Genomic DNA, 25913 nt, shown 5'->3' with positions numbered 1-25913 from the left:
GCTGCGAAGCAGAGAGCGGGGTTTCTTTTCGTTTTGCCCCTCTCCCTCTCCCTGCCTCCCACTTCATGCCCCCTCTGAAATACCAAAAGTTAAGGTTTTCAGAATGCTGGGGCACTGAATCGAATTTTAGGTAAAAGCCCATGGTTCCTTTAGACCTGGATGAACTGGGAAGAGTTGATCGGACTTATTAATCTCTTGAGTGTTTCAAGGTTTGATTGATTTTTTTTTAAAGATTTTATTTATTTATTTGAGAGAGAATGAGTGAAAGAGAGCATGAGCGAGGAGAAGGTCAGAGGGAGAAGCAGACTCCCCAAAGAGCCGGGAGCCCGATGTGGGACTCGGTCCCGGAAGTCCGGGATCATGACCCGAGCCGAAGGCATTTGCTCAACCGACTGAGCCACCCAGGTGCCCCTGATTTTGAAACTGAAATACATATGGAAGTCCGGGTCAGACGGAAACACTGGGAGGGAGGGAGGTGGTCAAATGCTCCGATGAGTTTGGTTACTGCTTTTTGAACCACATTATCATTTCCAGCAGAAAGTCCATTTGTGGGGCGCCTGTGTGGCTCAGTGGGTTAAAGCCTCTGCCTTCGGCTCAGGTCATGATCTCAGGGTCCTCGGATCGAGCCCCGCATCGGGCTCTCTGCTCCTCAGGGAGCCTGTTTCCCCCTTTCTCTGCCTACTTGTGATCTCTGTCTGTCAAATAAATAAATAAACTCTTAAAAAAAAAAAAAAGAAAAAAAAGAAAGTCCGGTTGTGCTTTCAGGGTTTTTGGTGTCTGTAGAGAAGCCGAGCTGGAGGGAACCACGAGGGTTTGCAGCTCTGTGAAGGCAGCACGGCAGCGGGCCCTGTGGGCAGCTAGCTACCCTCTGGGCACAGACACGTTTAATGCTCTACATGTCTACCTGGGTTCTCATTTCACATCGCGGGGGGCCCGTCTCTGTGGAGGCATCAGTTCTCACCTGCAAGTGTGTAAGGGCCCAGGCACCTGCCAGGTGGGCAGGTGCAGAGGATGGGGTGGGCAGAGGATCGTGTCCTGTCGCCTTACCAAGCTCTCTGCCCGCCCCGCACCCTGAGCTCTTTCTGTTCAACTACCCATTCGTGACTCACTTCTCCCCTCCTCTCTTTCCTCCCACCCCCCATGCTGCAGACCATAAAACCATGGGAAACGCAGAAAGTCAAAATGTAGAGCATGAGTTTTATGGAGAAAAGCATGCCAGCCTGGGCCGGAAGCACACGTCCCGCTCACTGCGCCTGTCGCACAAGGCTCGGCGGACGAGGCACGCGTCCTCGGGGAAGGTGATCCACAGGAACTCCGAAGTGAGCACACGATCCAGCAGCACACCCAGCATCCCGCAGTCCCTGGCCGAGAATGGCCTGGAGCCCTTCTCCCAGGAGGGCACCCTAGAGGACTTCGGCAGCCCCATTTGGGTGGACCGAGTGGATATGGGCTTGAGACCCGTGTCATACACCGATTCTTCCGTCACTCCCAGCGTGGACAGCAGCATCGTCCTCACAGCCGCCTCTGTGCAGAGCATGCCAGACTCAGAGGAGACCCGGCTCTACGGGGATGACGCTACGTATTTGGCTGACGGAGGCAGGCGGCAGCATCCCTACACATCCAACGGGCCCACTTTCATGGAGACGGCGAGCTTTAAGAAGAAACGCTCCAAATCTGCAGACATCTGGCGGGAGGACAGCCTGGAATTCTCACTCTCCGATCTGAGCCAAGAACATTTAACAAGCAACGAAGAGATCTTGGGTTCCACCGAAGAGAAAGACTGCGAGGAGGCTCGGGGCATGGAACCCCGGGCGAGCCCCCGGCAGCTCAGCAGCTGTCAGCGTGCCAATTCCCTGGGTGACTTGTATGCTCAGAAAAACTCTGGGGTGACGGCAAACGGGGGGCCCAGGAGCAAATTCGCAGGCTACTGTCGGAATCTGGTGTCTGATATTCCCGATCTTGCAAACCATAAGATGCCACCAGCTGCTGCCGAAGAGTCTCTTCCCTACAGTAATTACAACACACTCCCCTGTAGGAAGTCTCACTGTCTTTCTGAAGGTGCCACCAACCCACAGATTAGCCATAGCAACAGCATGCAAGGCAGAAGAGCAAAAACAACTCAGGTAAAGTGGTTGAAATCTGTTTCACTATTTTGGAAATGGTGCATGAGTTCAAGTGCATGCTTTTGCTCCTCTGCAAGGTTCCCATCTTTGAGTGCCTGGCGGCGGCTGCACCTGCTACTACCCCTCCCCCCCCGGGATTCATCTCAGCTCTGCTTTGCCCCTCTTCCAGTTCAGTGCCAGGGGTGGGATGAAGGGGAGAGAGAGAGAGAGTGTGTGTGTGTGTGTTAGGGGGGTGATGTGGGTAGGAGTGAGAATAAAGCTGATAAGTTCATACTCGGGACCTGCTGCCTCTCTAGCTCAGCTCTTGAATAGCGTCTCGCTTCTGCTGAGCCTCCTTCCTCTCCCCGGACAGATGGGCCCGGCGGGTTGAGCACTCTCGGGGTGTCTCTCCAGTGCCGCAGGTGGGAAGACGGGTTGGTCGGAAGCTCCTCGGAGGAGGCATCTTTGATTCAGGGCGGGCTCTGGTCATTGGTCAGCTTCTCGCGGGGGTTGGCAGGCTTCCCGCCTTACCAGGAGCCATTTCAATTTCCTGTTCCTTGCGATGCCGGCCAGCCCTGTCTCTGGAGGGAGGGGCAGCGGAAGGAATAACATGGGCGGCTTCCAGTTCCTACTTTGCAGCCAGCTCGTTGTTTGACCTTGGGCAAACCCTGACTTCTAGTTGCTTCTCTGAAAAATGGGAGTGAAAAGGGCTCAATGCGCCTGTTCAGTGCCTTGCTGATGGAAAGAGGTCTCATCACCTTCATTGGTGGTGGCGGGGGGGTGGCTAAGAGCCCACCTCGCACTCCTGTGTGCCCTGGTCCTTTTCTGGTCCTGCTGTTCCCGGTCGCCGAGTTCCGGGCGTCCTGGCTGGTGTTGAGGATGGGTTCATGGTTTAACAAGACAGTGCTTCTCATCAGAGATCCAGTCAAGCCCATTTGCCTCGAAAGGCACGTCAGCCTCCACGGTGACCAACTGACAGCACCGTGGTCAGCGGGAAAGCGGCAGGTGCCCTCCGGGCTGACGGAGCAGGGGTGGTGCTGTTCCAGTACGAGACAGACAGGCATTTTGAGGTTTAGTTCTCTCAGAAAGGGCGTCTAAGTAAAATGGGCAGATGGTGGGGAACCCAAAGAGGGGGCAGAGAAAATGGACACGAGACTGTGTTCTTGCTGGAGAGCAGATTTTTATAAAATAGCCCCGATCTCAGGTTTCTGATTTTATGTTGGAATTTTAAATTCTCCTGTACCAGCCATCAGGGAAGTCCTCGGTGTTTTTTGTTTCTTCTCCTACGCTAGCTTTCTGTATTGGAATAATTAAAACTTTCTGTATGTTCCTCCAAGTTTATATGGGTTAAAGGAGACCGTGTTTGACCTTTCCCCTCCTTTTCTTTCCAAAATCATGTTTGACTGTGATAAAAATACACATGACATTTACCATCTTGACCATTTTGAAGTGTGTCGTGCATGCTCACACTGTCGGGCACCCATCACTACGTCCATCCCCAGAACTCTTTCCATCTTGAAAACCTGTTCAGCAACAACCTCTCATCCTCCTCCTCCAACATGCCCCCCACCCCCCGGCCCCACAGCCCCAATTCTGTTTTCTGCCTCCATGAATTTGACTACTCTAGGGATGTCCCATAAGTGGAATCAGGTAATAATGGTCATCTTGTGACTGGCTTCTTTCCCTTAGCGTAATTTCCTCGGGGGTGCATCCATGTTGTAGTCGGGATTTCCTTCCTTTTTAAGGTCGAAGAATATTCTAGCATGTGTGTGTTTGCTGCAGTTTTCTTTTATCCATTCATGTGTCGGAGGGCAAGTTGTGCCGATGATGTCCAAACCAGGTTTCGGGGCTCCACTCCTCACCTGGGTGACTTCGGGCAAAAAACTATCAGATGCGGGAATAATAAGTAAGGCCTTTGGAGAAGATAGAATGAAGTAACACAGAGGTGCCTGGTCCTTTGGCAGCAGCCAGTAGGGGAGGATTCATTAGTCGTTGGCTGTGTTCCTTATGAGTGGCGGTGTAGGACTTAAAGGCCCAGGTGGTTCAATATTTCTATCAAAGTCTTGTGTCTTAGAAACAGTTGTTAAAAATGTTGACTCTACAGTCAGAGGAGATGAGCCTGAAGTTGCATCCCCATGGACACCTGAATTTTGTACCCTTCTCTTCTCGGGGGCGAGACTCACTGATGGGAATGATGGAACAACCCCCCTGCGGGAGTTGCTCCTCACTGTCCGTTTGGGAAGTGGAGAGACCCGTGAGATAGGTGACCTGTCCTGTGCCCTGACAGGGGCTGAAGGCTCGATCTTCAAGGCACGGCCGGAAGGGCACTGCAGGGCTGAAACGAAGAGAGAGGCTCCTAGCCTTCAGGATTCAGAGAAGAGTGTGTTGATGCAGGCAATTGAGAAGGGAACATGACCTATGACCGTGACTGTCCCTCTTACCTGGAACAATGCCAGCCAGGACTTTTTTTTTTTAATGGGGCGGGGCAGAGGAAGAGAGAGACTCCACGCTGAGCGTGGAGGCCAACATGAGGCTCGATCCCATGACCCTGAGATCCTGACCTGAGCGGAAATCAAGAGTCAGATGTTTACCCTACTGAGCTTGCCAGGCACCCCATGTTAGCTCACATTCTGTATGAGATCTAAGAGGGGTGCCTGGCTGTATTCTGGCTCTCCATGTTGTGCCCCACCCCCCGGCGCCCCAGGCTGGGGACAGCTGGACCTCTGGTTCAGCCCATCCCCCACGGATGGGGGTTTGAGTCACAGCTGACTACACCCAGAAGAGAGGGGCAGAGCAGTTTTCTCCAGCAGAGCCGGTACCACTGTGAGCTCTCACGTGTCATTGTTCTATGAAATTTCCATCTTTGGCTTGGCGCCTTTGGAAATTGTTAATATATGGAAGTGAGATCATCTAAATGTGGTGTCTCAGAAAGTCACTGCCTCGGCAGCTTAATGTGATGCAGAGAGCAACGGACTCGCAGTCCGGGGGCGTCCATTTACATCCTGGCTGGCTCCTCGCTGACCGGTGACCTTGGGCGAGTCACTCCCATCTTGGGTGCCGCGCAGGCTCCTTCTCTGTCCGCAGCGAGGGACACCAGCCTCTGACAAGCACCCTTAGGGGAACCCGGTGGGCACCCAGTGTGGACACCTGTTGCAGAGTCCATAGAATGAACGGAAGAATTATTTTCGTATTGACTTTATATGTTGAGCGAGGATCTTTAATGACTTGAAACAAACCCCAGAATTATGCACAACAGTCCCCATCCACCCACACTTCCTAGTCTAAGTTTGGCGTGTTCATCCAACGCGATTTCTTGAGAACCCACTATGTTCCAAACAGTGTATTTTAAGAGACAGTGGGTGTGGAAGCTTCCTTGAAAAGAATTTCCTTTTTTTTTTTTTTTTTTTTTTTGTTCTTTTTTTTTATTGTTGTTGGTAAAAGTTTCTGACCCGGGGGATCTCTTTAGCGAGCTTGGATCGGAGATGTTAAAGTTCCCTCATCCTGCTCTGGTGACGTAGTTGAATCTGTAACTGTCAGCAGTTTACTCCCCAGAAGAAGAGTTTCTGGAAGACATTTGGCCCCAGAGTGTGGTCTCTGAGCCTGGGATGAAATACACTTTATCTGAAACAATGAGAACAACTTCTTTGGATTTGAAAATGATCGAAAAAGAGTCTTTGACCATTTTTCCTTTTTTTGTTGTTTGTTCAGTAGTTGGACGTGTTACTGAAACATGAGGCCTTGGAGTTCACATGCAGTTTTTAAAACGTAACACCTGTTTCATGCCTGCCACGCGGCGAGTGCTGAGGAATTATTTAATTCAGTAGGTTTGAGTGTGTGTGTGTGTACACGTGTGTGTGCACGCACACAACGTGCATGAAAATTTGTGTTGCGACTGTTTTGTATTCCTTTGTTGGAAGGGTTTATCTGTATTGCTTAAAGCAGAGTTTACTTGCATTGATGTCTGGAGAAAGACAAGAATAGATTGGCTCTTGATTTGATGGATACATTATTGGTCTTTTGGACTGAACTTGACGGTCTCCGATATTCCCATGGTTAACACTCAGAGCTGGGGCAGCCTGATATCACGTAAAGACGTTCTGAAATCCAGCAGAGCCGAGCTCGTCGGCCTGAGCACTGTTTCTGTTGGTTATGTAACCTGGATGGACCTCGGTGCCTCCTGAATGGGGCTGATGGGAGTTCCGCACGGAAGTGAGTACGAAGCTCCTGGCATGTTGTCTCTTGCGCTTAGTAGAAGCTCAGTCGGTCATGGTTATTAGTTGTGATGGGAATAGTTTGGCTTCCTCTTTCAGAGCTCAGCCCTCCTGTGTCTCAGACTTCCAGTGGGTGAGGTGGAAAGAGAGAACTGCCAACTGATGGAGCGTCTTGGAGCCAGGCTGTGTGTTTCAAAGGGAAGCTTTGGCTTGGGGCCATCGTACGGGACTTGGTAGGAGAGCTTCATTCATCCACTTAGGAGATGGAAGAGTGGGAGCTGCTCTTACCAAGAACTTCTCAAGGAGCCACAGCCTGGAGATAGCGAGGGACCCCCTGCTCAGAGCCCCTTGTGGAGATGGGACACTGATGATGGGTTTGTGTGTTTGTGCAATTTCTGACCACCTCTGTGTCCCCAGAAATCTTCACACCATAGCGGATGGAGTCGGAACGAGGTAAGGCAGAGCTCTCCATCCGTTTCTGGCCCCCGTGGGCCATTGACAGATTCTTTTCAGCCTGATTTCCAGCTCACAGATCACCCCTATGTCCTTTGTGGGGGAGAAAATATATCTAAAGAGATGAGGCAACCAGGTCTCGCAACTAGATTAAAATCTAGGTCTCCTGACTCACTGACCAGGGTCATTCTTCGGAAGCCCACACCCCCACACCATTACTTCCTCCTCATTCTCGAACAGATTCCAACTTCCATGTCCTTAGATTTTAAGATCAAATTCCTTAGTTCTGGGGCAGAAACAAAAAAGGGTGATTGACTGAAAAGAATGTAGGAATGTTCACACTGTAGCCCAGGCGCAATGGTTCCTGAGAGAGGTGTCCACGGCAGTGTTCAGAAGAAAACCTTGCTTTCTTGTTTGGAAAGGCAAGTCCTAGATCCATGATTTCAGCAACAAGGGGTGTGCAGTGTTCTTGGAAGAGGCTCTTGAGTTCCTAGCAAAATTGTGTTGGTTTTTATAAAATTTTGTTTTGCTTTACACTTAGCTTAAATGGCTTAGGAATAAGTATGTTCCCCAAGCTGAAAACCGACATCAGCATCCAAGAGATTCTTAACCTTTGGTCACAGACTCCTTTGAGAGTTGGATGAAAAATTTGGACCCTTTTCTTAGATAAACACATGGACCACCCTTCTGCATTCAATTTCAGGGGCTCCATGGGTTCCCCAAAGTCCATCTAGAAGCTTCTGGTTAATAACCCCAGGTTAATTCTGCATGAAACAATATATTTTCATATAAAATTTATTTTTTTTAAAAAAACCCCTTTCCTTGCCTTTAATTCAGACCATTCGATGCTTCTTTTTTCCTTTTCCCTTGATCTTCCTTTTTCTGGCATCTAAGTTAAGCAATGAGATAGTGTTTTGAAAGCAAGCCCATCCATTTTCGGTAGGAGTATCTGCCTCTTGGCCAAGATCTTCTTTTGGGGAGTGAGAGGGTGAGTATGTAGTTGGGGGATGGCTGTGTTGTTAGTTTCAGACCCTTTCTACTTGTAAAAAGTACGGTGGACTCCAAAGGGCTTCTGTTTATGTGGCTTCTAGCTATAAATAGTTATCACACTAGAAATTGAAACAGGAAAGCAAAAAAAAAAAAACAACCCCAAAACCCACTTGTTGATTCATTTTTAAAATAGAACCAATAAACCCATTCTTTGTTCACAGAAATGACTTTTTATTTTCTAAAATTTAAAAAATTAGGGAGGAAAGAGGTGTTAATTTATATTTGACAAATCTCTACAGTTTCTGGCAAACAGGAGACCCTAGAGTCTCCTCTCTGCTTCTGCCTTCACTCTTTTGTGGTTGTGTTGGTTGGTTGGTTGGTTGGTTGGGTGGGTGGAAAGTGTGGTTTTGCCCAGGTAGCTGGAAAAGGCAGGGCGTGATAGCCACCCCCTGAAATTACCTGAGGATCCCTGGTCCACACTTTGAGCTGCCCATTGAGGCTAATACAGGCTGGGGAAGTTTAGGCCTTCAAAATTCCCATTTTTAGTTTAGTGCTTGAAGAAGAGGAACGTCTGTGTTCATTGATGAAACTGCTGGTTTCTTAGCATCACTGAGGAGGAGGAAGGGCTGGAATTGGAAGCTTAGAATCCTTCCAGAAGCCTGCTATGAGGGCCTAAGAGGGCCTCCATGGAGCCCAAGGTAGAACTTAGGAAATAGGCTTTTCACTGTCATATGGATGCAGTTTGCTCTGGACGACTGTTGGCAGATTATCTAATGCGGCCCAGAGGACAGCCCGTCCTGTCTTTCTTTTTGTAGTTTAAAAAAAGCTAAAGAAAACACTTTAAATTAACTCTGGTTATGTCTGTAAATGACATAATAAAACCGGATTGTTTGAAGATTGCAAAGTTCAGCTTGACAAGTAGGACTCACTTCTCAGCTCAACCGTAGCTGGGCTTGAGCTGAGCCGGGAGATGAGCAAACCTTTAAATCAAATGAAACTGTAATCCGCGAGGAGCCGTTCTCCTTGTTTGGGGATTATGGTGGAAAATGAACAGCAGTTTATTCACAGAAAGGTGGGTTTATTTTTATTTATTTGTTTATTTATTTATATTTACTAAGATTTTATTTATTAGAGAGAGTGTGCACGTGCATGCACATGTGCACACACGAGTGGGGGTGGGGCAGAGGACGGGGGAGAGCAGGGAGCCCAACGTGGGGCTCCATCCCAGGAACCCGGGATCATGACCTGGACCAAAGGCAGACCCTTAACTGACTGAGCCACCCAGGCGCCCTGCAAAGGTGGGTTTATTTTTCTGAAGTGTCTTGCCTACTCCACGTCAGATACTGTTTGTAGTGCTTTGGGATGTGTCAACAGGAAAAGGTCCCTGAGCTCATGGAGCTAGTTTGGGGGTGAAATGGGGACGTGTAGGCAGAAAACAGCATAATAAGCGCTCGACATGCAATGGAGAAAAGAGCAGGGCAGGGCAGACGAGGCAGTGGGGGATGCGGGAGGCACTATGAGATGGGGCGGTCAGGCTTGACCCCCTCGAGAGGGCAGACTTGGGAGTCGGTCATTGATTTGGGAGGTGGGAGTGTGCTCTGCGTGTTTGAGGGAGCAGAGCTGGGGCAGGGGAACAAGATGCTGCAGAGAAGTTGGCCTGGCAGTCGGAGGAGGGAAAGGAGTCTTTTAGCTGTGGAAAGGGGGGACGTGAGCTGAGCCTTAAAGGATGAATATTCCTGGAAGCAAGAACAGTTGAGAGCATGCACCTGCGTTGCACTGACTGGTAGGTCCGTCCTGTGCTCCAGTGTGAAGGCTGGACGTCTGCAGGGGGCTTTGCAAGGCAGGCCGAGGAGCCTTCCACATGGCTCCTGGGAAGGTCTGCCTGGCTGTGGTGTGCCGGGTGCATTCAGGAGGTTGAGGGAGAGAGCTTGTGACTGAACCACGGCTGTGGCTCTGAGAAAGGAACCCGCAGGTCGGGTGATAGATACATCATGGGTAGTGAGGAGGGGAAGGATGACTACAAGGTTTGAGGCACCTACGTGGAAAAAAGCAGATAAAAAGAGAGAAGATGATTCATTAGCTCAGATGTTGGCAGTCCCCCATCTGGAGTTACCTGTAGCAACATTTCAAGCATTTGCCAACATACTTCTGACTCCTTTTTAGCAACTGTAAGAACTTTGGGTTGAGAGAAATTTTGAGTCACTCCCATTGGGGATCATCAGAGAAGGAGGGAAGACGTGTTGAAAACATAAAAAGGCATGGAAGTTTTGTCTTGGGAAAGGGAGAAGGGAGAACTAGAGCTGGGTTTTAGAAGTCCCTCCAGCGGAGGTGGGACATGTGCAAGTGGGGCATGATAGTGGGAAACCCAGCGGGTAGAATTTACAAACTTCAGAATTGAAAATGCAGAAAGGCACTGGATGTTTGGTTAGAGAGCAAGAGAGAGAGGGGGAACAAAAGAAGCCTTACATGGAAAAGTAACACTGCAATATTTCTAGCAAATCAGGAATGGCAGTTATTAGTAACAGTGTGCATAGTTATTAATCGACAGTGTAGAAAACACCACCATTTTGGGGCGCGTGGGTGGTTAAGCATTGGGCTCAGGTCATGATCTCAGGGTCCTGGGATCGAGCCCTGCGTCAGGCTCCTTGCTCAGTAGGGAACCTGCTTCTCCCTCTCCCTCTGCCTCCCCTCCTCCCTGCTTGTGGCCCCTCTGTCAAATAAGTAAATAAAATCTTAAAAAAAAAAAAAGTAGAAAACACCATTTTCCTAGGTTATGATGCTATTTTGCAAATGTGACAATAACTTAAAAGGCACTTCATCGGCTCCTCCCAGCCGTGGTCAGCCCATTTTCCTGTTTCCTCAGCAGCACCCCTTCCATGTTAGGCACTAGTGAGCGAGGTCAGGCAGTGCTTCTCTCCTTGGGCCAAGATGAATTTAGACCGAAGGTGGAAACGACAGTAATCCTAGTTAATGCTTTTAAGCAGGCACTATGTGCTGGGCACAGTTCTAGAAACCTTTGCTGGGTTAGCTCAGTTTCACACCATCTTAACAGAGTGTTCTAAAGGGGAGATAATTGTTGTCATCCCCTTTTGACAGGTGGGGAAACTGAGGCACAGAGCAGTTCAAAGTAACTTCCCCGGGATCGGTATTGACCATACTGAGATTACCAAGGGAGAGCATCCTAAGAGTATATCAAGTATACCGAGGAGAGAACACTGGGAGCCAAAAACAGTATTCATGTATGTGCGTGTGTGTGAGACGGGGCACTTGGCAGTTTGGGGGACAAGAAGATGGTAAACCAGGGGAGAAGGAGTGTTTTAGAATTGAACAAGGCAAAAGTTGTTCTAATTCAGAGCTTCTGCCAAGTCGAAATTTCCTCAACCCCCTAAAAGTCCACTAACTCTCTATATTTAGCTTTTCTGTATAGCTATGTGAAAGCAAAGCTGGATTCATCAGGGAAATTAAACAAAGTAACCAAGGAAATAGCTTCTAATTGCATCAGACCGATAACTACACATGGCTGATTGATCTTACTGTCCTCGAAGTGTCCCAGGGCCCTTGAACTTTGTGGCTGATTACCTTTCCAAAACTGTGTTCACCTGTCATTAACACAGAAAACCTGTCCCTCAGAGGATTTGTAAGTTGCCCAGCAAAACCACTGGAGCCTTGTTACAATGTATCGTTAGCCCCCATTCGTGGTGCCTGACCCTTCAGTTTGCCAAGGTGGTGAGAAGGGGCGTTACATTTGCTGAGTGCCGCCAGCATTTTAGTACCCGAGCCCACGTTAGCATTTGTGGTCCAGCTCTGGTGACCTCGATGACCCTGGCCTGGCAGCTGTGGTGTGCTTCGGGCTACAGCTGGCCACTTGTGCACCCGGTAGGAAAGTGCATACGTTTGTGCTGGGAATCTGCCAGTGCCGTGGAAACTGGCGAGTGCTCTAGAAATCTGGCTTGGGAGGATGTGTCCAGGGAGACCAGGTTCTGAGAGCCTCTGTACCCCATGAATGTTGTGTATAATCGGAAGCCTTTTCAGTGGAGTGTTTCTAACACAGGGAGTATATTTTGAGTAATTTCCAGGAAATCTCTGAGTGGATCATGCATCACATGGGAGTCACTTCTCTGTGTCGCTAGGGTCTTACCATCTCCCCTGATCTCCTTTGACTTTTGAATTAGAGCTCGGTATATGATAAACTACTAGGACCTCTCAGATGCTAAGAGACCTCACTTACTATGAAGGAACATGCGTTGTGTTTGCTACAGACACTGCTGGGCTCCCATGAGATTCTGCCCTGGAGTTGGTTTTTGGATTTCTTGCTGCTGGGAAGAGTGGGGGAGGTTCTGAGTATGGAAAGAGTCCGTTTTCTCAGGTGCCAAGCCCTTGAGAGTGAGGTGGGAAGGTGGAGGAGCCCTCGGAAGGATGACCACCAGGAACATTCGCTTGACGGTGGCCCTCTTTCTTCTGAGCTCTTGGAAGGTGCATTGCAGTGATAGGCGTCCTGACATCGGAGGGTGATGGGCATCCGGGATGCAGCCTCGGAGGGGTGGATGCTTGCTGTTTTCCAAAGTGTGAACCCAGTGAGCACAAGGGTGATGTTTGAAGGAAATGTTTGAATCACGATATTGTACGCTTGAAACGAATCCAGCACTGGATGTTAGCTAACTGGAATGAAGATAAAAACAAGAAACAGGGCGCCTGGGTGGCTCAGTGGGTTAAGCTGCTGCCTTCGGCTCGGGTCATGATCTCAGGGTCCTGGGATCGAGTCCCACATCGGGCTCTCTGCTCAGCAGGGAGCCTGCTTCCTTCTCTCTCTCTGCCTGCCTCTCTGCCTACTTGTGATCTCTCTCTCTCTCTCTGTCAAATAAATAAATAAGTAAAATCTTTAAAAAAAAAAAAAAAAAAAAACAAGAAACAAAGTGGGAACCCGGAGCCTCTATGTCAGAGTGTCTGGCTTTGGTTTGTGCTAGAGATTCTGAGGTGATGCTTAGGCATTTGGGGAGTGGGGTTCCACAGATGATTCTGACCGACACTGAAGCTGGAGGTTGCTGGTGCCCGCGAGCCTCTCGTGGACCGTTCCGGCATTGAGTAGTGCCTCTGGTTCGGTCGTCCTTACTGCACGCGATGCTAGAGCCTGGAGCCTCTGGGTATTTGGGACATCGCAAACTTCATGACCAAGTCGGGCTGGGTCTGGGCAACCCGCATGTTTTCCAACAGGCTGGGTCACATATCAGTGGGGGCCATCTACCACCGAGCCTGCTTGGCCACATGTGGAGATAAGGTGGAGTCGGCTTGGACAAAAGATCCAGAGCATTCCCCAGCGGTTACGCGGGTTGTGTGCTCCAGGGCTATGCCGGCTCACCTAGGGCCGGCAGGCTTCTCACCCGGAGTGATCACTTCTTTGCTCAGATCAGTGGCCATCCCAGAGCTGGGCACACAGAGCCCGGGCCATGGCGAGCTGATAGCAGCAGTCGGCGTGAGCAGATGTTCAGCCCCGGCAGAGAGGTGAGTGTCTGCCAAGCCTTAACGCTTAGTTTTTAGAGAGGCCCCGGGGTATTCCGTAAAGGGGTAAATGGTTGGTGGGGAAGTCGGAGACTTTAAGACACATGATCTTAAGGGTTTGGTCTGTCTCGTTTCTGCCTCTTTCCCTCCTCATTCACCTCCTCTTTCCTCTTATTCCTGAGATTTGAGCTCTTTGCTTGGGAAGTCAAGGCAAACAGATACTAGCTTTCGCTGGGAAAATCTGAAAAGGGCCTTGTTGACAAAAAAGGGTAAAGCATGGAGTTGCCTGTTTCGGTAGAACCTGGCCAGGTGCTGCTTACAACTGAGCAGTGGGTTTGCCATGTCATAGTGGAAAAGGTGGTTGGAAATGTGTGAGTTCCGACTCCCAGTCGGCCAGCAGCCAGGGCTGTGCATTTCTGAGCCCCAGCATCCTCACTGATTAATCAAGAGGATGGCTTTGCAAGGTCCCTGCCTATTCTTGAGCTCTGGGGATTAACAAGATGCCTTGAGTCCATTCTCTCCCTGGTTCTGAGGTCTTTCTCTTACAGACCAGGGAGGTTACCAGCATAGCGAATCTCTCCCTGACGTACAGAGATGCTTCTCACCTCTTTGCATCTTAGAGGGGAGCTTGGCACTGATGCCTTCCTTTCTTCCAGGGAAGACTGAGACCCATGAAAATGAATCCAGATGTTTAGGAAATTCACACACACCTCGTCTCCCACCCCCCAGGGTTGTCTTGAATCATCAGTCACGGCATATTTTACTTATTGTCTTTATTGACATGGTCAATATTCCTGCCGGGAGAAGTGGGAGTTCTTACCTGTGTTTTCCTTTTTATTTATTTTTTTAAAAAGATTTTATTTCTTTATTTGACAGAGAGAGATCACAAGTAGACAGAGAGGCAGGCAGAGAGAGAGAGAGGGAAGCAGGCTCCCTGCTGAGCAGAGAGCCCGATGTGGGACTCGATCCCAGGACCCTGAGATCATGACCTGAGCCAAAGGCAGCGGCCCAACCCACTGAGCCACCTGGGCACCCTTTGTTTTTCTTTTTATATAGGGCACTGGATCTGGGTCCTTCATGGCCCCGGTGGAATGGCAGATAGCAAAGTGATGGGACTGGCATTTGCTAGGGTATGCCTTTAATCCCCTTGAAATCCGAGGGGTTTGGACTCCATTGGAAATGCAGCTGGTCCTCTGAAGCTATCCTAACTCCTTCCTGCTTCTGTTTTCCCTCCTTGCTTTTTCTTTTCTTTCTTTCTTGAAAACAGTTTTAGGTAGTAGAGAGGGGTTCCCAGTTAACCTTGAACACCTGTCAAAGGTAGTATTGGCTAGATCCATTATTTTCCTCCTTTTTTTAAAAAAAAAATTATTTATTTATTTATTTGACAGAGAGAGATCACAAGTAGGCAGAGAGGCAGGTAGAGAGAGAGAGGGAAGTAGGTTCCCTGCTTAGTGGAGAGCCTGATGCAGGGCTGGATCCCAGGATCCTGAAATCATGACCCGAGCCGAAGGCAGAGGCTTGAACCCACTGAGCCACCCAGGCGCCCCTACTTTCCTCCTTTTGCACACTGTTCTCTTTATTGTGGGTTTTTTTTTTTTTTTTGAAGGTGCACGGTGTTCTGATTTAATATATGTATACATTGTGAAATGATTACCACAATCAAGTTAATTAACACATGCATCACCGCACATAATTACCTTTGTGTGTGTGTGTGTGTGTGGTGAAAACACCTAAGATGACTCCCTTAGCAAATTTCAGTCCCCACCATGCTGCACGTTTGATTCCTAGAACTTAACTTTTTTTAATAAAGATTTTATTTATTTATTTGTGAGAGAGCACGAGTGGGGAGAGAGACAGAAGCAGACTCCCCGCTGAGCAGGGAACCCGATTCGGGGCTCGATCCCAGGACCCTGAGACATGCATGACCTGAGCCAAGGGCAGACGCTTCAGTGACTGAGCCGCTCAGGCTCTCCTAGACATTAGAAACTTTCATAACTGAAAGTTGGTACCCTCCTTTGGCCGCCATCTCCTCCACCCCCCCATCCCTGACAGACACTGTTCCGCTCTCCGTTCTATGAATTCGACATTTTTGGATCCCCCTATAAGTGAATCATACAGTATTTGTCTTACTCTTGCTTGTCACGTCTGTCTCTGCCCATCTTCTAGTCGTTCGCTTAGTGTCTCTTGATGATGAAGGTGAAGTGAATTTTGAGGCCCTCACTTAAGAATGGACCCAGTGAGATGGGTAGAGATAAGGTCCAGCAGCTGTCCGGGCCTCGCCCAGGACCGTGTCTCTGCGTGGCTTGGTTCATTCTGCCCCGTGGCCTCTCGGCAAATATTTGAGCCCAAAGATTTTATTTTTATGCCAACTCAGAATAGTCTGTTTTTACATTTGCGAACCGTAATTGGCTGCTTCTGAGACTGAAGGCAGGAAAAAGTGGTGAAATCCCCAAACCGTGTGTTACTTTGCCGTCTCTTCTGTGTCATGCCCGTGTACCTGTTCTCTTCCATTGAGAAACATCAGTCTGATTTCTTATCCATAAGACAGTTGAGCTGTCCTGTCCAATATTGCTGTCATTATCCCTCCTTGATGACTGCCATTATTTAATTATTATTTATGGACATGCCTGTAGCCCTTTGGAGCAATTAAGGTTCTTATTTGAGAACAGATCTGTCTCTGTCCCCGAAATGTTAGGCTTGAGAGCGGGGACAGTGCTTTGGAACTTCCAGAACTTCCAGATGTTTTTAAATTGGGAATTGATACCCCGGCATGCTGGCAGTTGCCGGAAGCTGTCACTTGGCCCAGGGGCAGTGAGTAGCCTGCTTGGGGCTCCAAGCTTGCTGGCTTTGAAAGGGCAAGGTAATTGGAGAGCCTGCCTTGGAGCTGTGGGCCCCACAGACTTATTTAGCTCAATGCAGAGTGAGAGGCTGCTTGTTTTCGAGAAGGGACGCTGATTACAGCATGAGGACTCTTGCCTGTTCATGGGACCTGGGTCCTTGCTGGGTGAGTGGGTGAGGCTGTGCGCTGGTGATCTTTTGAGTCGCCACATTATAAAACAGACTCCTAACCGAGTTATTTATTGATTGATTTACGGAATCGTACTGGCTGCAAAGACCTATTGTTACCCCCTACCTCTGCCACAGCTAATCAGCCTGCAGAATTTCCTGGAGTTTGGGGCAGGCTGATGAGGGTCAGGGAGCTGAGTTCTCTCAGCATGGCCGTGGGAGCATCTATAGCTGATCTGCCAGTTAGTTGATTATCTAAGTCAGATAAATGATAAGCTCTTGGAAGGGTTCCTTGGTTTTTAATACATATTTCTTCAATGTTTGGGATGGTTCGCATTCATGCCAGGGTGGCTTAACGGCCCCCTGTCACCCCCCCAACTACCCTCCCCAGCCGTTTTGCCGGCAGGTTGGGTTTGTGCGGATCTGGGGTTTGGGGAGGAGTTGGTCCGCGCCAGGCTGGGGAGCAGCGGTGCCGTGTAGGTTCCCTGCAGCTCTGCCGGCTGCCGAGTCCCCGGCTCTCCTCTCGTCCTGATGCATGTCTTCCTCTTGTCCCTTTCTGCTCCCAAGGATGTTAACGCCGGCGAGGGCAGTGAGTTCGCGGACAGTGGGATCGAAGGGGCCACCACCGACACGGACCTCCTGTCCAGGCGATCCAATGCCACCAACTCCAGCTACTCGCCCCCCACTGGCCGCGCCTTCGTGGGCAGCGACAGCGGCAGCAGCTCCACCGGGGATGCGGCCCGCCAGGGGGTGTACGAGAATTTCCGCCGGGAGCTGGAGATGAGCACCACCAACAGCGAGAGCCTGGAGGAGGCGGGCTCGGCGCACAGCGACGAGCAGAGCAGCGGCACCCTGAGCTCGCCGGGCCAGTCGGACATCCTGCTCACGGCCGCGCAGGGCACGGTGCGCAAGGCCGGGGCGCTGGCCGTCAAGAACTTCCTGGTGCACAAGAAGAACAAGAAGGTGGAGTCGGCCACCCGGCGGAAGTGGAAGCACTACTGGGTGTCCTTGAAAGGTAGGACGGGGAGCGCCCCGCCCCCCTGTGCGGGAGGAACCTTGCGCGTCAGGGTGCACCTGCGCCCGCGATGGTTTATGAGGACGTGTGGTGTGCATTTTATACTACTTTTAACCAGTTGTATAAGTATGGGAATACTTAGCATGAAATCTTCCCTCTTAAAAATTTAGGTGTGACCCTGTCGTGGACCCTAGGGCAGATCTCTAGAATGTGATCATCTCTCTCTTTTTTAAAGATTTTATTTATTTACTTGACACAGAGAGAGATCACATGTAGGCAGAGAGATGGGTAGAGAGAGAGGGAGCATACAGGCTCCCTGCCGAGCAGAGAGCCCGACGTGGGACTTGATCCCAGGGCCCTGACACCAAGACCTGAGCTGAAGGCAAAGGCTTAACCCTCTGAGCCACCCAGGTACCCCGTGATCATCTCTCTTAACTGAAACTTTCTGTGCCTTGATTATCGGTAACTCCTCACTTCCCCCTCCCCCACCAGCGCTGTTTTGTTTTCTTTCCTTTTTCACAGTTAAGCTAGAGGAACATCCCACATTGAGTTTCCTTGTATAGACAGCTGCTTCTGAGGATAGCTCATTTGAGGGACGTGTTCCAAAAGAAAAGAAAAGTCATTCAAGTTAGGGAAGTACCTCCTAAAATAACTATTTTGGAGGGAAACATTCATTTGAATCCTGTGAAATGACCATTTCTTTGGGCTAAAAATGCTAGAATATCACTAATCTCATGAGGCTCAGCCCAGTGCTTACTAGAATGTCTGAGTCATCCTAGGTTTGTGAAAAAGTAACTGTTTTACGGTCACACTCGACTATATGGGAGAGAGAGAGAGTGTGTGTGTGTGTGTGTGTGTGTGTAGATACATACACATGTGGAGACATGGCTGCCTTTTCATTAGTAAGTGTAATGCTTTTATATGTTGCTATTCGTTGTCCTACATCAGAAGTTCATGCACATACTATTGTGCATGTCTGCATGTGTCTCCATAGGAGAAAAGCTCCCATTTGTGTGCTCCGTGTCTGAGAGAGTACTTGGAGCCAGCCCCCTTAGACCTTCTGTCACAAACCAAATTTGAGACCGGTTAAAGTATGGCAGGACAGGTTCGTTAGGTCAACAAGCATGAAGGACAAACACAGGGAGACATCTGGGCTTCCCAGGTGTGGTGTACCCTCTAGACCATTCCATACTCCATCTGCTTAACTGTGGTTAGAGGGAGAACATCAATCCTAGAGGCATAGAGCATTCTAGAGTCTGCACAGTGATGCGCAGGCCATCCCCTGAAGGACAGCCGAGGTGTAGATCGGTCCCATTACTGCTGGTGCCAACTGTTGCTTCAGTACTTCAGTGAGACAGGAAGGGAGCTTGTTAATTAGACCGGACGTTTTCACTTCATGTCCCAGAGACCCGCAATGATGGTACCTGAAGAGAGATAGAACTGAGTCCCTCCCGTCCACCATAGGCTGAAGTTACGGTGATTCCTTCCTGTGAGTCATCCAGGTCCCAGGTTCCTTCGGTCTCCTTGCTCTGCTGTTCCCAGATCCAGTCCCTGTGGTCAAGGTAGCTCACCACCAGGCCCACGTTCCCACAGAAAAATGAAGGTGTATCCCTCTGTCCTATATCAGGGCCATGATAACCAAGTACCACAGACTTGAGTGGTTTAACCAAAGCAATATATCTTCTCACAGTTCTGGAAGCTGGAAGAGATCCAGGTAGAAGTGGGGTTGGTGAGACACCTGTCTCCTTGGCTCTAGATGGCGGTCTTCTTCCAGTATATTCCCGTGGCCTTCCCCATCTGCCCGTCTGTGTCCGAATTCCCTCTTCTTAGAAGGTTAGCAGTCAGATTGGATTAGGGCCCATTCCTCTGACCTGTTTATAAAGGTATTTGTAGAGACCCTAACTCCAAGTACAGTCACATTCTGAATTACTGGGTTAGGACTTCAACTAGGAATTTGGGGCGAGATAATTCAGCCCATGACAGGCCGTGAATCTGTGTGCTAAGTAAGCTTCCCAGGTGATTGCTACAGCTGAGACACCAATGTTAGTGTCGTAGACTAACAATAATTAGGCGCTTTTTCACTTGGGACGTGGAAGAGGACATCGTTTGGTTCCGCCGTTCCCTTAGAGAATAAAGGATACTCAAAGCCCGGGTGTGCCATCTCAGAGCAGTGGCTCCAGAGCCTGTTAGAAGAGAGAGCCTTCACGCTCTTGGTGACCCAGATTTGAATGGCACAGTCTGTCAGGCTCCAGGCCCAGGACACAGAGCCACCGAGCCCTCCGTTTCTTAATCCTGACGGGTTCCCATTATAGATCGACATGCTCGGGCCTGGTCCTTGCCACTCAAAGGCAGAGTGTGCTGCTGTGTTTTTCTTGGCAACTCTGGAGATCGAGAAATAAAAAAGCAGAGAGCACCTGGGAGTTGTGGGGGTAGATTTCTCTAAAGAGCCTGCCACTTTAGGCAGAGTAATTAATTTTTTAAAAAAATGATTTCATTTAGAATTAGTCTCTGGAGTGTCTCTTTCGGCAAGTGCTGAGCATGCAGGAGACGTCCAGGGGTGGGTGAAGGCAGACGGACTGCTTTCAGGAAGCACGTGCTTCCGGGATTTGCTGCTTCGTGTTAATCTTCACACCGAAACAGGCAGGAAATGAGAGTACATTTTAACGATTTTAACCAAGTTTAACCACCTACTGTCAGGGGTGATTGTAAACCAACGTTGCAAAATTACAAAAACAGCAATTTGAGAAGACCGTAAAATGTTCCACATTTGCACACGTCAGGGTCTGTGGATGTCTCCTCTTCATGATCCACTGGCTTCTTTCTCTGTCCGCAGCCTACAGTACAGCTGTGTTGCTCCTTGTCTGTTCAGAGTCTGCTAATCATTAGTGTCGTGTTAGTCCTAAAGAGGAGAACAGGGTTTCTCAACAGGGGCACTATTGACATTTTCTGGATAATTCTTTGTTGTCGGGATGCTCTCTGGGGCTCGGCAGGATGTTTAGCAGCATCTCTGCCCTCCACCTGCAGGATGCCAGTGGCACCTGCCCCATTCCCCCCATACCCAGTGACAAACAAAAATGTCTCCAGATGCCACCAGATGTCCTTGACCTCAGTGGCAAAATTGAGGGTTTTTCCCACCTCAAGAACCTCCGATTTGGAGGAAAATAGCATCCCCTTCCCATTTTCTTTCCTATATTATCTCTGAATCTGTGCTAACTTAAGAAGTGAAAATAGGTACAGGAGATTCTGCAGTGTTTTGTATGTGTTTCTGAAAAGACTTGAGATCTTCAGAATAAAAGGGACTATGGGAAAAATAAGGTTGGGACAGACTCCTTAATAGGTACGTCCTTAAGTTATATGTTTGTGTGCTGCCTGGGTGGCTCAGTTTGTTGAGTAGCTGCCTTTGGCTCGGGTCATGATTCCAGGGTTCTGGGATCGAGCCCTGCATCGGGCTCCCAGCTCAGCAGAGAGCCTGTTTCTCTCCCTCCCTCTGCCTGCAGCTCTGCTCTCTTGTGCTCTGTCTCTATCTCTCTGTCAAATAAATAGATAAAAATCTTTAAAAAAAAAAAAGGGACCAAAAAAAATTTATATGTTTGCAACTTTTTAGCCCAACACTAAATAGATAGATAAGATAGATGGAAAACTAAATACCCTGCTAAAAATACTCAGTAGTTCACATCTTACTTTTTAACAATGACTGCTTTGGAAAACGTGGGACTTCACCTTTAAAAACAAAGTAAATATAACTTATGGGTAGAAAGAAGAATCAAAACTCCTGAATTCTTGAGACCAGGACAGTGATGAAGAAATCCTAAAGCTCAGAAGCACCATACGACAGGACTGATAAGGAAGGCTTTGGGGAGACTCTGCCAAGGGAAAAATTGTGATGCGAGTGGACACAGCATTCAGCTGAGTTCGGGGATTTGCCTTCAGCAGCTGTTAACCTACAGATGTGAAATACGGCGGGCTGGGAGACACTGCCTTTGAACTCATGGGACTTCTCCATTGATCCCCATCATTGTACATTGCTAATCACACAGAAGCAAATTCGCTTTATGAAAACTCATATGGTAGCTGCACTTTCAAGGACTTTGCTGTTCACATAAGGCATGGCCCTTGCTGGTGGTTGAGATGTTGAAAACTGACAGAGTTAAGAAAGAGTCATAAAGTGGGGCCCAGGCTTCCCCTGAAACTGGTTTTGATGAGTTGATGGTAAATGTTCAGCTAGTAATTACTATTGAGGTGAGCCTCACGTTTAGGTGATGATGGAGAGAGTCTCCTAAACCCACCTTGCCACAAATTTCGGAGAGGTTTTTACTGTGACTGCCTCGCTAATTTCATGGTGCAAGTAAGCGTGGACCAGGCTTCCAGATCCCGCAGCCCCTCATACGTGTGCCATGACATACCTTCTTTCGGGAGGAACAGGGACATGGTTTAATTCTAGAAGAACATTTTATAGAACATACTTGAGCTCGAAAAGCTATCATTTCTTGCCTTATCCTTAAAACACCTAAAGCTAATACTATAAATGGCTTTCTCCAAGGGCAGAGCCAAGAAACCCAGTTAATTGTATCTCCTGGTTATATATCACAGGAGCTATCTGGAAGGGACTCCAGTGGTTTTCTACTGACTGGTGGGCCTCACACTGTGGAACTTGCGGTTCTGACCTGTGGAGCTGGGGTTCTAGCCACCCCCACTGGCCAGAGGAGCCATAAGAACCCGCTGTGTTACAGACCCCATATGTCTGTAACAGAGCAGTCTAAAACAGAAAGTGAGGGTCTTAAAGAAGTTGAGGACGTGCATGGGTTGAGAAACAGGGATTTAAGAAATCTTTGCCTTTTGAGGTACCTGGGTGGCTCAGTCGGTTAAGCGTCTGCCCTCGGCTTAGGTCATGGTTCCAGGGTCCTGGAATTGAGTCCTGCGTCAGGCTCCCTGCACAAGGGGAACCTGCTTCTCCCTCTGCCCCTCCCCCCACTCATGCATTCACGCACGCGCGCGCTCTCTCTCTCTCTCTCTCTCTCTCTCTCCCCGTGTCTCTCAAATAAAATCTTAAAAAAAAAAAATCGTTTCCTTTCTCTCAGTCCATCTAAGATTTCAGTACAAGCAAGGCCCCTTTCTGCCTACTCTCTGGGATTCCACATGCTTTCACTTCCAGCCCTCCCCTTTCGACAGGACACGAGCAATAGTTTCCACCACTGAATTCTCATTGTACAGGCACCGACCACTCACACGGACCCCTGTTTTGTTTTCTCAGGGTGCACACTCTTTTTCTACGAGAGCGACGGCAGGTCTGGAATAGACCACAACAGCATCCCCAAGCACGCTGTCTGGGTGGAGAACAGCATTGTCCAGGCTGTGCCCGAGCACCCCAAAAAGGACTTCGTCTTCTGCCTCAGCAATTCCCTGGGTGACGCTTTCCTCTTTCAGGTTTGTGGGGCACTTACTTTTGGGACGTTTCAAACCTCTGAACCAGCCATCTTCCTCTCCGGTCTATGTGCCCCACACCCTGTTTTCCTTTCAGTGCTGGGTTTTATCATTTTTTCACTATAGAAACAAGAGTGATCAATGACAAAATACACATTTACATTGAAATGAGAGAACTCACCCAGAGTGTTCCAAGGGAAGCCCAGGGAAGGACGTGAGTGGACTTTGAGACACTTGCCCTGTTCATCACTTGCCTGTTGAAGGATTTGTCGGTGTAATCTCAATGCCGTTCGTGTAGAGCCTTAGAAAGAGATGATGAATTCCTTAATTTAAAAATTATTTGAGCTGTCATAATTTTGTACCATAATGTTCTCTTCTAATATTACTCATAAAGTAAAATAATGACATCCCAGAAATGACTAGCTAAACCCAGATAATTTCTCTTCCTCTTCTTATCAGAAATTTGTACCCAGTGTTCTTGAAGTTTGCATGTTAATTGTGTTTAAAAAAAAAAAATACTAACCTGCTAATCCCTTCAGGGTTAGCATTTAATTTTGTAGGGAATTATTTGGGTTTGGTTGGTTATGATGCACTCTACCAGAACTTTTGGTTGTGTTAGTTAGGAGGACTTCCGTCATGTGTTTCCATGATGCAGGAATTCCTCCAACTTTTACTATCTGCTTCCTACATGCTTTGCACACTGCTTTTGAGAACAAGAAGATTTTGACATAGTTCCTACTCTTAAAATTTTCCCATGTGATGTGGGACAAAGACACATGGATAGACCTTTGTAGAGTAGGAAAGCCTGACCATTAATGTTAAAGGGCGAATAAGGATGAATTGGTTGAAATGGATAGTGAGAATATTCCATGCAGAAGACAGATCTGGATAAAAGGTATAGAAAAGAGCAATAGGTTATTTCATTGAGTTTTTGGATCTGGCCATTAAGTTCTTTCCTTTTGGGCCATTAAAGTAAGAAGGTGGTCTTTTTTTTTTTTTTTTTTTTTGTGAACAGGCAGAGAGCATGTTTTTTCTTGCTTTAAATCAGTGACATAAAACATAAAGAAGAGTGTACAAAACATAAATGTATTGCTCAATGAAGTATCACAGAGTAAATATGTACTACCACCTAAGTCACGAAACATATTTCTAACACCCTATAAGCCACTCCCCCACCCATGCAGGCTACTAGTTGGGTAGAGGGAATATGTATTTTATCATCCAAGCGAGGATACTTTTGTTTATCTGGGAATGTCATTTCTCCTTCATTTTTGGAGGATAGTTTTACTGGGTATAGAATTCTTGATTGACAGTCTAATTGGAGCGTTTTGAAAATATTATTGTACTGCCATCTGGCCATGGATTCTGATGAGAAATCAACTTTGACTCTTAAAAGGATCCCTTGTATAGATAAGTGGCTTCTTGGGACCACCTGGCTGGCTTAGTCCATAGAGCATGTGATTCTTACTCTCAGGGTCATGAGTTCAAGCCCCCAAGTTGGGGGTGGAGCCTACTTAAAATGAAAAACACATGAATTAGATGAGTTGCTTCTCAGTTGCTACTTTTTATCTTTTTATTTAAACAAATAGAGAAATATAGAGAATATGGTATGGTAAGTTTCTAAGTGTTAATTTCTTTCTCTTTATTCTACCTGGCATTCATCGAGTTTCTTGGATGTATGGATGTGTGTGTCCAAATCACATTTGGAAAGTTTACGGCTATAATTTCTTTGAAGACTCCTCCTATCCATTTCTCTCTCCTTCTGGGACTTTCATTATGTTTATATTAGTTGCACTTGATGGTGCAAGTCTCTGAGACTATGTTCATCTTTCTTCATTCTTTTTTTTGTTCTGTTTCATGGGCTGGATAATTTCAGTTGGCCTACTTCAAGTTCACTGATTTCTTTTTTTGCCAGTTCAAACCTGTTGTCCAGCCCCTCTGATAAATTTTTCACTTCAATTATTCTACATTTCAACTCCAGAATTTATATTTGGTTCTCTGAAAAAAAATTCTTTAAATTTCTCTATTGATATTCTCTATTTGGTGAGATATCATTCTGATACTTTTACTTCTTTAGACATGATTTCCTTTAGTTCTTCGGATATATTCCAAATAGTTAATTTAATGTTTTTGTCTAGCAAGCTACCATCTGGACTTGCTTAGGGACGGTTCCTATTGACTGCTTCTTTTCTTGTGTATGTGCCATGCTTTGTTGTTTCTTTGCATGTTTCTTACTTACGTGGTTGAAAACTATATTTTGGAGAATTTAATGTGGTGACTCTTAAAACCAGATCTCCCCACCCTCACCCCCAGGGTTTGCTGATACTGATTGTTGTCACTGCTGCTTGTTTGTTAAGTGACTTTCCTGAAATCTTTAAAATATTTATTCTTTGTCATGTGTGACCACTGAAGCCTCTGCTCTCAGTTATTTTAGTAATCAGCTTATGATTGGAGAGATTTCCTTAGATTCCTGGAAACAGACTTCTAGTCTTCCCCAAGGATCTCTATGTCTTCAGCACTCAGGGAGCTAATTAACGGCTCTGCCTTAGCCTTCATGTCTGCTTGCACAGAGCCTCCAGGTCAGCTAGAGGGGTGAGCATAGGGCCTTCTCGGGGTTTTGTGGATGTGTCTACAGTCCTATACATGTATGTGACTTTCTAGATTCCCTAAACTATGGATATCTTATGAATTCATATCTTATTCCCCAGCTTTTTAAAAAGTTTCTTGGTCAGCTACCTCTTTTGTCTCAACTGTCATCATGGGCTCAGGCAGCGATGATATTAAACAGTTGTTACTGATTATTTTTACAAATTCCCCTTGGGATAAAGGCTATCTGCACATGTGAGTTCTGCAGTAAAATAGGAACAAGCCCTGTGAATGGGGGTTTCCTATGAACTGTCAGGTCAAATAATGGCAGTTCTCTGAGAATGGTGTTTTGTGGGAGCTCATCACCGCCCCCCACCCCACCCCGCCTTCAGTGATTGCTAGACTGCTCTTTTTCACCTAATTGTGTAGGTAGGGAATTGAAGATGGGAATATTGGCAAGCCAGAATATCCTCAAAACTTGCTATTCTTACTGAGATTCAGCTATCACTTTTTCCAGTAGAAGTACCTAACGTTGTTACAGCAAGATCTAATTAGTTGCCAAAGCTCTGAAAAAATTTATTTTGACCATTTTTGCCAGTGTTACTGAATTTACAGAGGAGCATTTTTTTTAAG

General features: G+C 47.7%; 1 protein-coding gene across 7 annotated transcripts in view; it reads left to right on the top strand.

Moving 5' to 3' along the window:
* The window catches only part of TIAM1 (TIAM Rac1 associated GEF 1), a 383002-nt gene that overhangs the window by 248672 nt on the left and 108417 nt on the right, over positions 1 to 25913 (top strand). For 6 of the 7 annotated variants that reach the window (XM_059164569.1, XM_059164572.1, XM_059164571.1 and 3 more), the window contains 3 exons: positions 1150 to 2123; positions 16826 to 17273; positions 22525 to 22697. In XM_059164569.1, coding sequence (XP_059020552.1) covers positions 1161 to 2123; positions 16826 to 17273; positions 22525 to 22697 — 1584 coding nt within the window. In that variant the 5' untranslated portion in view covers positions 1150 to 1160. Of the gene's footprint in view, positions 1 to 1149; positions 2124 to 13168; positions 13256 to 16825; positions 17274 to 22524; positions 22698 to 25913 lie in introns of those variants that run through there. The other variant, XM_059164575.1, reaches the window with a different exon arrangement.

This window comes from Mustela lutreola, chromosome 2 (assembly GCF_030435805.1).
Source record: "Mustela lutreola isolate mMusLut2 chromosome 2, mMusLut2.pri, whole genome shotgun sequence".
Lineage (NCBI taxonomy): Eukaryota > Metazoa > Chordata > Mammalia > Carnivora > Mustelidae > Mustela > Mustela lutreola.
The sequence above is the reverse complement of the archived record's forward strand: the minus strand, read 5'-3'. Positions and strand labels throughout refer to the sequence as shown.